The 14,974-nt window shown below is 40.2% G+C and overlaps 1 protein-coding gene across 4 annotated transcripts in view; it reads left to right on the forward strand.

Annotated features, from left to right (window-relative positions):
* Nucleotides 1-14,974, forward strand: part of rgs3a (regulator of G protein signaling 3a) — a 154,788-nt gene that overhangs the window by 45,239 nt on the left and 94,575 nt on the right. For 3 of the 4 annotated variants that reach the window (XM_028600957.1, XM_028600961.1, XM_028600959.1), the window contains 3 exons: nt 11,492-11,573; nt 12,472-12,577; nt 13,247-13,679. In XM_028600957.1, the coding sequence (XP_028456758.1) occupies nt 11,492-11,573; nt 12,472-12,577; nt 13,247-13,679 (621 nt within the window). Of the gene's footprint in view, nt 1-7,339; nt 8,205-11,491; nt 11,574-12,471; nt 12,578-13,246; nt 13,680-14,974 lie in introns of those variants that run through there. The other variant, XM_028600958.1, reaches the window with a different exon arrangement.

Below are 14,974 nucleotides of genomic sequence, written 5' to 3' on the forward strand. Positions count from 1 at the left end.
GTGTTTACGCACACAAGACATTATTTTAAAATAAATTTGCCTTTGATTGACATTTTTACAGAATGCTGTGTAGCCTGCAACAGTACCCAATCACTGAAATTGGCAAAGAACCTAAAAACAATGTTACCCATCTCTTAACTAATATTCAGGTGTGCATGAGGTGCACACACTCTCACTGCAAATGTATATGTATATTATCATAAGTTTATGTGTAGGAAGAGGTGTACACATGTTTTTTTCTGGCCCCTGGAGTGACTGAAAGTTAGGCCTATCCAGTAGATCAGTATGTCAGTTAAATATATCCGTGTTGCTTTTGAAACACTCCAGGATGTGAACTCTGTGGAAAGCAGTGGTCATATAGAGTTAATGTAGCTTAACTGGACAGGACTGGACAGATAAGCTTCACTTTACATTCACCTTTCACACACTCTTCCTCTTTCGACACATAATGCAGGTCATGCACACACACACAGAAACACAAGTTAGGGTTAACTTACCCTACAAAGTAGTGACACTACATTTGACCCTATGCCTTTAAGTGCTTTGTGTACCTGATACACTGTACTTGGCACAGTTTGTCACAAGCAAAATGTTTAGTTTCTGTAATTGCAACACTGCTGTCAGAACAACAATCCGGCATCCAGTATAGGAAGAGTTTGAGCAACTTTTGAAGTCACGTGGAAGGTGAAGAGGGCAGTAATGATGTGGCGCAGCATTGAGATGGAAAACTTTTACATTCGTATTTGTGAATGCTCCTTTCCTTTCTCCTTCCTCTCCACTCCCTCCCCTCTCGTTCTTGTTCTCCCTCTTCCTCTTTATCTCCGGGGGAATCAGAGTAACAGATGATTGTGCGGTTTGTGTGGGACGGTCTCAGGGGAGAGTTAAAGGAGTGGGGGGGAAACACATTCACAGACTAAATTAGGGGAGAATGGAAAACCTTTTAGACTTTCTCTTCTTTTTTGTACCCGTTTTCTATTGCCTCGTCCTAGCTCGCTTCAAGACCGCTGCATATTTCCTCCTTCACTGTTGTGGCCTCCTTCTCTCTGTTCCCTTTCTTTTCCTCTTCTGTCACTCCATGGCCATCACCCCCACTACACAAAGAGCTCTGTGGTATCATTAACTGTCCACTCTTTTCCTACTTAAACATTTTTCGGTGTTTGATGATGGCCTTACACATGAATAATTTCAGGGATTTACACGGAGCTCATTGAAGGTTTTAAATCCTTCAGATGTTGGTGAAGATAATACTTGATATCTACAAAGGAATGTCCCTCAGATAACCACAAGGCTATTTCAAGAATATTTTCCTTTATACTGACTACATTTTTAAAACCTTCCCCTTGCTTTTTAAATAATGTAGGCAGACATTTTTGGCATTTAGGATAAATACCAGTCATAGGTCATAGTCAATGGAGTAATTTTGTGATGTGACATTGCGGCTTATAATCAGTGTGATGTTTAAAGAAACTTTGTCTTTGAAAAAAAAAAAAAAAATCAAGTATAATGCCTTTTTGATAGAATCAAAGGACTTCCTTATTAGAAAATGCCATTGTGTACGTTATTTTGATTTATAGGCATTTCCAGTCCACAGTAGGTTCACTTTATCTGTCAAAGTTAAAGTAAACACAGATATGTTGTTGTTGTTTAGAAAGCATTATGAAATGTTTGAGTATCTCCAAGTGTGAGTATGAGAAAATTACTGTTTACTCGCTTTATAACATTGATCACCCAAACCTGAGATTAAAGACTTAACATGCAGTATAACAAGAATTCATCTCCACAGTCGCCATGTCAGCATTCACCAATTACGTTTACAGGCCACAAAAATTGGCAGGGAGCAGAGAGTTCATGAATATTAACAATAGTTGCACCCCAGACAATGTGTCCTCCTGCATCACTTTGCTTGTCAGATAGCATTAGCTCTGAAATTGTCTCTGTGAAAATGGGTCTGACATTTCTGTCTGACGGGAAAGATGGAAAGGAAGGGTGAGGTGAGCTAAAAAGAGAACAGAGAGGTTAGATTATCTGGCTGGTGTCTCAAAATAAATGAAGAATGCTTGTTTTTATTCCCAGAACTTATCCCTTTGTCCAGTATTGTAGGCCCTTGGCCCTGGCTGCTTTTAACCCTCATATGTTCTCTGCTAGATGCAGGATGTATGAATGAAAATCCTTGCTGCTCTGCACCAACTTTTAATTTGAAAGAAGTTACAGCCCAAACCACATCTACCCTATGTGAGATACTCATAGCTACAGTTGTGTTTATCACATTGTATGAACTGTTGTGACTCAGGTGGGAGAGTGAGTCATTCATTAATCTTGATCCCCCCCACCTACTGCCTACATGTTGTCCTGTTCCAGATGAGCAAGCAAGTGCCTTGCATTACAGGTCTGCTATCATTGATGTGTTAGAGTGTGTCTCAGGGATTCATATTTTTCACGAAAATTTGACATTTTCTGTTTTTCGGAAGCAGAAGCACACTATCCCAGAAATCCTGAGAAATTCACTTGTTTTTAAGCTATAACTTCAGCTACAGTCAAAACACATCACATCATATTTCAAGCAACACTAAATGCAACAAGGAGAAATATGCATAAACCTATGGATTCCCAACCTGACTGCTTTAGTGTATTATTTGGTGGTATTTATAATAGTTTATGCAAAAGAACACCCTTTATCTTTATCAACATTAGAATGAACATACATAAACTTCACATGCAGCTTCAAGGGATATGAAATGCCAAGTTCATCACTGTGATCTGTCTGCTGAGAACAGCCTCATGGAAGTGATATTTGACAAATTTTCATTGTATAAACAAAAACAATTCATTAAAGCAAGTAATTTGTCGTTTTTAAAGTAATTCTAAATACCTTGAATGTATTCCATATTCTGTTAGTGTTCAGAGGCTGCTGGTGCGTGCTGACCTGGATTCCACCGGGTTCCACCGGTTCCAGAAGTATATTTTGTATGTACCATCCTATTTGGTTTATGCGTGGTTTATTTTACTGTTATTATATTTCTTGGGAAACGGGAAATAGTTTGGATGTGTATTCTCGGGAATCCCTTTCTCCTCGATTAAACCTATAGGGCCCTATTTTAACGATCTGAAACGCAAATATCAAACGCAAAATGCAAGTAGCTTTGTGGGCGGATCTCGGGTGCTGTTGCTATTATACCGGCGGGATAAATAAGTCTTGCGCCCGACACAAATCTAAAATGGGTTGGTCTGAAGTAGCTAGGTGTGGTTTGGGCGTAACGTGCAATAAACCAATCAGAGGGTCATCTCACATTTCCTTTAAGAGCAGGCGCGCTTGTTCCATGGCGGATTGCTATTATGATGGCGGATTTTCCTGGCGCACACCAGCGGGAGCTGTCCGAGATGCGGCAAAGTAATAAATGCCCAGGTAGTGATGTTGCCGCGGCCTCTCGGGTGCATCTCCTCAAGTCCACCCGCTCCACCAGGAGCACCTCGCGTATTACCACTCCCGGACCCTCAAGTGTCCAATCCCGCCGTAGTTCAACATCACGTCTCCTTAAGTCCTCTAATATTTCCTCATTTATGTCATCAACACATTCATGATTCATGGAAATGTGTAAAACACAACAAGCCACAAAGAATGCTGCGACTTTTTGAGGACTGTACTGTAAAGTGCCTCCTCACCTATCCAAACACCTGAAGCCCATTTTCAGTAATATTTTTCCTTGTAATTATGTATGGTTTGGAAAAATGGGAACTTCTGCGTCCATATAGATGAGAGAAGCAAAGTGTATGTGCGTTGTGCACATGCTACATTATGGCCAAGCATGCGCCCCTAAAATAGCATCTGAATAACACGCCACTGACTTTAGACTAGGCTTTTCCTGGTCTGTGGCGGAATTGTTTTCTGAAACTGCAAAATAGCACCAGGGAACGTTTGCGCCTGAACACGCCTCCTCTTTTCGCTGAACCGCCCCTGGGAGCGCAAGTTCATTCCCTAATTTACCGACCTGTGTCTGTGGAGGGAAAAGTCCGCTGTGCGAGATAGGGCCCATAGTGTGTATGATTTGGTAAATTAGAGGCTTTTAAATACCTATATATACCTATAGATGGCAATGTTGATATGTTGGCTGATTGATCTGCAGTCCTGAATATCTCAACAACTTGCCATACATTTTTGGATGAATCCTAATAACTTTGATAATACCCTGACTTTTCCTCAAGTCATAAGGTTAACATTTGTGGTTTGGAATAAAATGTCTAAATAACTATTTGGATGGATTGTCTTGAGATTAGATACAGACATATGCAAACGGAAATCAGTTCATTACAGCCCAATGATGGATCAACATATTTTGTAATATACATAAAGGTTTTGATCTGATTTGAATGTCACTATTTTGCATAAGCAGGGGTGGTGTTACCGTAACTATTAGAAGGATAATCATGTACATTTACACTCATTTTAATCGACGGAGACACAGGTCTACGTCTTCGTCACTGTCTGGTATTTCAACATCAAGTGCAAGTGGATTAAAAGATGTTCATGAGAAATTCAATGTAAATGGGTTAAGAACATGTAAGAAAAGATGAAGGATGAGTTTAGAACCATGCTATCATGACAAAGAACAATGTGATCGCCGCAAAGAGTCAGCATTTTAATGAGGGGATCGCAGAGGAATTTTCTCCTGGTAAAGAAACAGCCACCAGGTTTTCGCCTCTGCCATGATTAGCATTGATAATGTTTCATGTAATTGATGTGTTTGGGATAATCATCATTCAAAATGTATTTCATGGGTTCATATTGTTGCATATCACATTGTAGTATTGTATCTCAGCTAGGATAAAAAAAGGGAGGATTGATAGGTTGGATATTTCAGCATACATGTTTCAAGCGTATTTCATATCTTGTATGTAGGGTACTACACAAGAAGGTTAGTCTGGGGACAACCTTCACCCACAGGAATAGATTGGAATGTGTGAATCTATTAGGAGCATCGGCCATAAGAGGTGTAGTTTGAAAGGAACCGTTCCTCAGAAATAGATAGCTTGGATTGTGTGAGGACAAAAAGTATAAAGGAGGAGTTATTTTGATGTTCGTAGAGACACTATGGGTACATGCTCATAGGAGTGTGTACACATGGTTCATTTCCTTTCTAGGAGAGAAACCTTGGCATATACATTTGGTGCATGTCAACTATTCTCCCTTTTATGAAAGTTTGTTTGTTTGTTGTATGAATAAAGCTGCATTCGTCTGAACTCATTGTACTCAGCATTTGTTAAAGTCTTCATCTAATTTCCAGATATTTCCCCATATATCACTAAGGATAAAGTATAACCACTTGATTAGTGATCCCTTGACTGTTTATCTAGCGCCCTCATAAGTTCAGATTTCTAACATTTCTAACAAGAACAAATACTTGCCAAACTAATGACTTTCTGGTCAGCCTAGGTTGTTCTTCAGTTCTAATTAGCAAATGTTAGCCTGCTAACTTGCTAAACTAATATGATGAACATGCAAGCCGATATATTTACAATGTTCAGCAGATGTTAGCATGTCTTTGTGAGCATGTTAGCATGCTGACATTATCAATTAGTTCAAAGCTTTACTTTGCCTAAATGATCCTGCTAGAGCCGCTTTGTAGATTCTTAGATTTTGACAATTTCTGCGCATTAGTCTCACACTGTTTTACTGTTTATATTTCTAGTCTCTCATTAGTCTCATTAGTATGTAAAGTACTTCGAAGTGCACTAAACTGTGCATTTTGCAATTTAATTGATTTGACTCATAGATTTATGCTAAACTTAATTTGAATTTGTAGAAGGTTAAAGCCATGGCGTGCTCTCTTAGGTCTGTAGTCATCTCACTGTCTCATAATGCACAGTGTCACCAAATCTTGTCATTTTAAACTCATATGCTGAGCTTCCACAGTTTGGATTTTATGTACAACCTTGGCTGTGACCTTGAACTTGGCCTTAGACCCATACTGTTTTGGAAGACGCCTCTTCCTTTGATAGCTGTCTATTCAGGTCAGAATGAGAGAGAGAGAGAGAGAGAGACAGAGGGAGAGCAACAGAGAGAGAGAGAGAGAGAGAGAGGGAGAGAGAGAGAGAGATCCCACACTACTAAACACCAGATTGGCCTTGTCTGGCTCTTAGACAAGCTTTTCAAACTCTTCTTTCACTCCTCTCCCTAAGACATGCTTTCTTCTCTCCCTTTCTTCTCTCCCTCTAATCCGTACTTCTGCCTTTTTAGAGGTGAACAGCGCAGCATGAAAGAGAGAGAAAGTGTTTTTTGTGTGCTTGACGGGTAACCCTCGCCCTTTTGAAAAGGCAAACAGGATCTTAAGACAACGGCCTTTTCTGCCACTTTAATAGTATTGTAAAGACTAGTGCAGCATCACTCCTCTTTCACCCCTCTCTTTCTCTGTCACTTCTCTGTCCATGTTTCATTTCATGAGCCAGACATCCAAACGCTAAAAAGGAAGAGGCAAGCTGGGAATTAATGAGGTTGCTAGGGGTTAGACTGGCCACTGTTTTAGCTGTAATTTAACAGGCCTTTAATGTACTGCTGCTGAAGTGTTTGTTGTTATTTTTTGCAGATTTTCCCAGGCATATGGATATTGAAAACAAAATAAAAGTGATGTTTGGATAACTGGAAGAGTAGGGGAGGTTGTCAGAGGTTGCAGACCTGTGAATTTCCGTACCGTGTGGTTGGGGGTGAAGGGGAGCAGCTGAAAGGAAAAGCAGAGGAAATATGGAAGTTGAAAACATAACAAACACGTATAATGTCTGGATGGATATTGGAGTGTGGGAGCGAAGGTGGAAAGATTCTGATGAGGTGTTAAAGCTGATTGAGGCATGTGTGAGTTAAGTATGTTCCAAAACAATGCTGCTGTCATTCTCTTTTGTTGGGAAATGTGGTCATTTAAAACTAGACCCAAGTCGTAAGCAATCAGAAACATTTCCGTGTACAGTGCCATTATGGTCTAGAGTTATAAGTTATAAGTTTGTAGTCAGACCTGCCCAACCACTCCTATAAAAATCCTTCCTTTTCTCCCTGTCTCACTCTTTCCACCTACATTAGTCACTACAGTGTATATTTGCAAAAGACTGAGAGCTATAGCACCTCTTACAGCTTCATAGTGTGGACTCAGGAAGCAAACTAGCCTTATCGGGGGCAGACACACAAAGCTGTCCTGGCTGTGGGGTGGCAAGGTATGCGTAAGTGCATGTGTGCATGATTATGTGTGTGTATGTGTGTGTGGGGGGAGGTGGTGGTGGGAGGCACTTCCTCCTATTCTTCTGCTGTTGAAGAGTTCCCATGAGCGCCCCTGCCAGGAGCTACAGTGTGGCCTGAGCAGGCCGAGCCAGCACCAGTCTCGCCTACATGACGCCGCCCCACACTCTCACACAGCTGATCTCAGGGGCTACTGCGACTGCTGCAGTTCACGCCACAGAGCAAGAAGCTGGACAGTGTGTTACGGGATAGAACCAATGCAAGAAGAGAAGAGAGCGAAGAAAAGTTGAAGGAAAGACTGATCGAACTGAAGTTTTTAAAAGAGCCAAGAGGAAGACATGAAGTTGTGGATGAAATGACCAGTACAGACTCATAAACACATGCACACAGGAATGTGCATTAATGACTGGAGTCGTTATTAAGGAACCTTGGATGGATAACAGTGCAGCTGGAGGTCAGTGGCAGAGTGACCCCAATTTTACAGAAAGGACTGTTAACAAGAAAATTGAATCTAGACTCATTTATGGTAAGGGGCCAGTTTGGCTGAAAAAAGTCTCCAAGGACACATTTTTGTTGCACTTGACAAATTCCTGTCTTTTTTCCAGCAAGGTGAGGCACAATATTATTATCTAGAGTCACAACTCAACTGGACTGTCACCTGGAAACTGGAATTTTTGAACACTGCAAGAATAAAGCCCCCCCAGCCACTCTTTGGGCAGCTGTCATTGTTGAGATGATTCATAACACACTTAAGTCCACCCAGCCATCGGAGCACAGCCCCAGGAGAACACACTCAGCCGCACAGAGGAAGCTGTGGAGATACTCGGGCTGCAGAGGGGCCAGCCAGGTGGAATGTCACCGTCGCAGTGTGTGTGTGCTGGCTGCAGACTTGAACGCTGGAGGAGAAGGAGGAAGAGGAGGTAGCGGAGGTGTGATGCACACTATCCACGGGCTGTGCCACCTCTGCATCGGATGTAGGCTGCCTCAGGTGTGTCTGTGTTACAGAGTAAAGGGAGAGGAGGGAGGAAGAGAGGCGGCTGTATCTGGTGTACAGTATCAACCTATGATTGTGAACGAGAGACTGGGAGAATGAAAGACAAGTTGGACCGTTATAATCTCTGATCAGGGCTTTCATAATTAATTTGCAAAAGAAGAATTAAATTCCATAATTTATTCAGCCGCAACACTATTGCCAGCTGTTGAACTGTCTAAAACAGAAGCAGTATGCAAAACATTGATGTGGTAATATATTTGTCTGCACACTATCAAACCCCAATATTTTGCCATTACTCTACTTAAGAAAATGCACTTTCAACTGCATGTCCAAAATATCCGGAAAGGAATAATTGGCTGTAAGGGATGTGTGTTTCTTGAGAGGGGAGAACAAGCTTTCTGGCTTTTACATTATTTATTATACATATCCAGAGAAGGATAGCAGGAGTGGAGGGAAGGCGAAGCATATTTGCTATGATATGAACTGATGCCACTCTCCTTACATAAGCCACTTTGTGTACATCTGAATTGCACATTAGAACATTAAGGAAAGCCAATAAAATGAAACAGAATAACATGTAATTGACTGGGGTGGAACAGAATATAAACATACAACGAGTGTATATTTTCAAAAGACTAACAAAATGAAGATTGGGCTTACATGACAAAAATACAGCATGGGGGGGGGGTGTGCTGTCTTGTCTGCTGTCTTTGAACATACTCCCCCAGATAACATTGTCTAACTACGTATGTATACAGTATCATTTATGTAGGTGGTAGATTTCATTTAGTTTATGCGCACTTGTCTGCAGTCAGTGTTACCTCTGGTGCGGTGTTGGAAAGCAGACACGACATGTACTCTCATCATCAGAGACTGGCTGGATTTTCTACTCCCAGCTTCATACAGTCATGTCTGAATGGACGGCGGAGCACCAAGGCATGAATGTTAAAAGGGAAAAGCTGTTTCACCTGCGAAAACACATACTGTTCACACATGGGCTAAAGGATTTTCCTCCTTTGGGTACATCTAAATTCATTACAAGAAAGTTACAGTCTTACGTTTTGATCTAATCAGTTATTCCACAGTGTCTTTGATTGAGTTATTAATGATAAATCAGGCACTGCTCATACAGATTAATATTTAATGCGTGCAGGGAACTTTTCCTATTAATTTATATTCATTCATTTTTAGTAATACATCTTGTGATTGATGCACTGTAGAAAACAAATACTCACTTAAAAGAACATTCATACTGATTTCTTGCATTATTCCCAGGCTAGTCTTCTCCTTTCTCTTCAAGTTTGAAAATAACCCCTCTGCTTTCATTTAGAAGTGGAAAAGGGCCATGGGACTGCCTCTCCCTGGCAGACCAGAGGAGTCCAAGTGGTTGGACTCAACTATGCTTACAAATTTAATTAACAGTTTAAAGGCTCTGGAGTTTGGATGAATTGGTTCAAATTAGGCAGCTCTGAGAGTCCCCCTAAAAAGGACACAGTTTCTGAAACAGATTTAGTTAAAAACACACAGACATAGATAAATACGTAGACACGAGATGGATGAGGTGTGATAGATCGATGTCTCTTTCACTTCTGTTAATTTTGAGTCACAGTCTTTGCTTCTTTAATATTTTCTCTCACATATTAAATCTCAAGCTCATCTTTCAAAATGTTTGTGACTCTTTGTTGTTTGTCTTCCTTAATTCCAGTGAATTTTTTTTGTCATACCATCTGTTCTTCTATTTGTCTTTGTCATCTGCTTTGAGTCACGTCCCACTGCCCTATTTACCACTATTTATTCTATCTTTTCTATCCCTGTTTTTCATATTTTCATCTTTCTTCCCCTTCAGTCAGTTTCTAATTTTAAAATTTTTCTGTATATCTCTCCATTCCTTTCTCTATTGTCATAGCCAGGCTCGATGATGACTAGGTTATATACAGTACGACTATACAGATATACTGTATAACATGTTAATCAAGTTTCAGACACGTCAAGGAGGGTACATGAGAACAAAAACAAGTGACAATCCGAATCTCTTTTATACAGCAGCTAACAAAGTCAGCTGTCTTTCTCTGTAGCGTGACAATTATTTTTTCAGCAGTGTCAGTTTGGAGAGAGTCAAACAGAAAGAAATTTGAGGGACTGAAGGGTAGAGAAATATGGTAAAGGAATTTTGGCCCCAAACAGTATGACACAGGGCACATAAAATCATTGGACTTTAAAAAACTACAATTGTACCCGACATTTTAGGGTCATCACAAGCTTCGGGCCCCTGAATAATCACCGTTTTTCTCCAAGTCGTTGCATCTTGCTCATGGGTAGACTGTAATTTAGCAGCATATATAAATAAATTTTTTCTTCTGCTAGAGAAAGAAAGAGAAATGAAAGAGAAATTGGGGGATGGGGGTGGTGTGTGTTTTGGGACCCTGGTTGTCAGCAGATAACATGGAAAGTGAAATGTTTTGGATGGAACTTTGTTGACTTTGGCTCAGACTTTTCGGGCACAGGTACTTAATATTTGGTGATGCAGGGTTAAAGAGAAAGAGAGACAATGGGAAATAGCCAGCAGTTTTGTCTCTGTGTCTGAATGTGTGTGTGTGTGTGTGTGTGTGTGTGTGTGTGTGTGTGTGTGTGTGTGTGTGTGTGGACCTGGTGTACTTGAGCAGATGAACAATGTGTCTTCTTCTTGTATTTTTAAATAATGTATTGTAACGTATATAAAACTAGATTTAAGATCTATTCACAACTAGTCACAACATTTGGCACTTTAAAATCTTTACTATCCTGTGTGGAGCGCTTTACTTATGTTAAGAAAACATTCTGAGAATGGAAACTTGTACTAAGAGAAGCAGAACTGTTTGTATACACACACACATGTCTAGTATTTCTGATGGTTTAAATTAATGATGATTGTGTCCATGACAAAAAAACTTGTATATAGTTGTGAAATGTGTATGGTTTTGTACACTATTACAAAGTATAGGTCTGAATAAGTAGGCAATGTGCTTTCAGAACATTCACTATATTCCCCAACAAAGAACACATCTCTTGGAGTTGTTTTTCCCACTAACGCAGCTAATTGGGTTCACCGGAAAACTGCTGTCAAGACAGTTTTAATAGGAAGTAGAAGCAGAATACAAATCTACTTAATCGTCCTCTAGGAAGGAAGTTGATTATTTTGCCAGCATGCTACTTTTGGTTTCTCAGGTAGTGGGGGGAGAGAGAGAGGTCCTTTCTATCATAACATGTCTGTGTGTGTGTGTGTGTGTGTGTGTGTCTCGCAGGTGACCATCCTCCGAGGAAAGGATGGATTTGGCTTCACAATCTGCTCAGATTCCCCTGTGAGGGTGCAGGCTGTTGATCCAGGCGAGTTTTGCATGCAAATGTCTTTGTGAATGAAACTGCGCTTTCGATTGAGAGGTTTCTGTTTAATTTTGTTTTTTGGCCTTAAATGATTGAAGACGAAACAATCTCATGAATTTTATTTAGCATTTGTTATTGCAATTCGGAAGCTTTCTCATTCTACTACCAACACCCCAAATCATACATTTAGACATACATACATAAACAAAGTTACTTTACCAAAGTAGATTGGATTGTAATACTGTCTGGCTATCAGTGATTTCTTTTAATTTTCACTCTCAGGACTTCCAACAGTAGCTATTTAGTTTTAATAGTATGTATGACATTAACTTAGCTTAAGACTGCACACTATTATACGACCTATTAAGTATATTATGCTGTCAAAGCAGGTTTAACCCTGTATTCCAATTTGAAAACAGTAGACTATGTAAACAATTTGGTAATTGCTTATATTACTGTTAAGTTTGCTTTCATTTCACATTGATTGACCTGAGTTTAGCATCTCATGAAAGTTTCATGTCATTTGTTGCTGATTTTTTTCCCCTGGTTGCAGTTAACATCAGCAGGGTGTTACATTAATAGGGAGCCTGTCTGTTGGCAGGCGTCCACCCTGCTGCCATGTCTTTGAACAAGACGCTGAATCTCAAACTGATCACATCGTTACCGTCCCTGCGGAGAGATGAAAGGGAATGCCAACTGAATTTCCCTTCATAAAAACAACAGAGCATCTTACTGTCAGATTATTATTTTATTGTTTCATCTGTTCGGTCTTTTTCCGTTCTGTACCCCCGATACTAAAGGAAGAAGATTAATACACAAAGGAGCTTAAGCCCTAGATAGCATGAATGGCAGTTGAGAGTGTATAATGATCTGAACTTTTTCTGACTCTTCACTCTGGCAGGTGGTCCTGCGGATCAGGCAGGTCTGCAGCAGTTGGACACTCTCCTGCAGCTAAATGGTCAGCCAGTGGAGCAATGGAAATGTGTGGACTTAGCCCATGCTATCAGGTAATGAGTCCAACACACCAGAGGATTTTGGGCTGATTTACACAGAATCCTTTTTGTAGGCTTATTCAGGACTCAGGACCAGTGATATGGAATGATTTGTTTTAGGAGTTAATTTTGGTATCATGATTGACGTACAGCCTGACACCAGCAACCTGAGAATTTCTGTTATGCATGAGGGCCTAAACAAGACCTGTGTTGTATAAGGATCATTCAGTTCAAAGGTTGAGATTGCTTGTAGGCAATACAAATGTAGTTTACCGTGAGATGAGGTGGAAATTACATTACATTGCTGACTCTTTTAGCCAAAGCGACTTACAATCAGTAGGATCTGATGTTGTCAGGAATCAACAACATAATTTGGGTTAGTTTGATATCCTTTGATACCCTTTTCTTTCTTTGTAGAGTTTTTCTAAATATACTTTAATAATTCATTTAATTTTAAATAAGATATTACATTTACAAAGAATTCTCTCTGTACTTTTGATTTTATTAAATTCATATATTATAGATGTGCAAATACAATAATTAAAATGTCTGCATACTATACAAAGTTTTGAATTATACTTGAAATGATTGATCATGATGATTTACAGAAATATGTACAGTTGATTGACCGATTTGCAGTACTTAGAATTTAAACTCACTTAAAAACTTTCTTTCTAATTGTAGAAACAGCGCCAATGAAATCATACTGGTGGTGTGGCGCACAGGCCCTTCAGCTAAGCCTAATTTCGAGGGCCTCATCCATCGGCCCTCCTACAAGCCATCCACCTCAAACTATGATGCCCCCTCACCCCCCACTCGCAGGCGTGCACCAGATGTTGGAACTAGCAAAACCCCTCCTGCTGTGCCGCCTCTCCCAGCCCACCACCGTGCCAGCGCCACCCGCAGGCTGCTGGTCAACGGCTCCGAAGCTGGAAATAGCAGTGGCGTAGGCGCAGGTACCCTGGGCTGGGGGGCCCAGGGAGGGTCAGCCGAGGAGCTGGATGGGAAACCGCGACACCTCCACCACCCTCACACTGCCACACTGAAAGGGACCAGGGTGAAGGCATCCAATGGGGACAACTACATCATCCTGGCCCCCATCAACCCTGGAAGCCAGGTACCGCAGACTGGTGGTGGACTGCATCTTCATCATCTTCTTCGTCCTCCCCATCCTCACCACGGTCATATGGTGGCTCATCCTAGATATGTCTCCTTACCTTTCCTCCCTGGTGCTGATAGATAGAAGGACTGTATATACAGTATGTCTGGGCCATTTGGGTTACTGCTGTCTCACTGATTTGTGCTTTAAGACATGTTCTGAACACACTGCATGCACTTCATAAAGGTCAGTGTAATGTAGAGATGGGGTAACAGACTGAAAAGCAAGAGCAGACAATAACATTCAATATAATATGTAGCTGTAAATAATATATTGTATGCCTGTACTATGTGAAGGTTTGGCAATATTTCTTTCATTACATTCTACCAATTAATTACAGTTCATAATAGGAAAACAATTAATATGTATCTGACATAATTTATCCCACAGATATCATACAGAATAAATAAATAATCTGTGTGCCATGGATAATACATTTAAAAAATAAATTGCTCTGGCATTTAAGAAATAGTTTTACAAAAATAGAACCTGAGGAAAATTCACATATTCCATTAATGGTCCATTTAACAATATGCAGTTTCAGTATATTATGCACGTACATGCACAGTATGACATGTATATGACATTTTATATAGCATGTACTTTTCATCCAGTGACGCCATGTATATGAGGGAAAGGCTTTGATCATAAAAAAACAACAAAATAAAGCAAACTCATTAAATCAAAAAGACTGAACTGAATTCCTCAGCTAACGATACTAATACGATACTAACCCATTAACCACCTCAGGCTAACAAACATGTTGAACCAAAAGATTCAAGATGTGTTTATTCAAGACCTGTCTGTTATTGATTACAATCTAGGTTGAGTCTACAGTGTCTAAAATAGTTGGCTCCAAAAACATTCTAACCAACTAAATCCTTTTGTTGTCATATGTAGAGTTAATAGTTAAAGTGTCTTATTTCCCAATATCTTCCTTAGTGTATGTCTGTAACTTGGAGTTGTGTGTGTGTTATGTTTGTGTGTCTGTGTGTGCCTCATGTAGTGTCCATCTTCATTTGTAAATGCTTTTTAGGTTAAACATGTCCAAAGGGGTTGTAGTGAGCAGTCTGATATATATGTTTTTAGAAGGAAAAACAGAAATAAAAGTGAAAGTGTACAGTGGTCTGGAAAAAGATTAGAAGTACATGCCAACATGATGAACAAACATTCCCCTTCAAACAGCCACCACTTATATTCCTAACAAAAGAGGAGGCAGGGATTTGGTGAGACTTTGTGGTGGCCATCACAGC

Source organism: Perca flavescens, chromosome 16, assembly GCF_004354835.1.
Source record: "Perca flavescens isolate YP-PL-M2 chromosome 16, PFLA_1.0, whole genome shotgun sequence".
Lineage (NCBI taxonomy): Eukaryota > Metazoa > Chordata > Actinopteri > Perciformes > Percidae > Perca > Perca flavescens.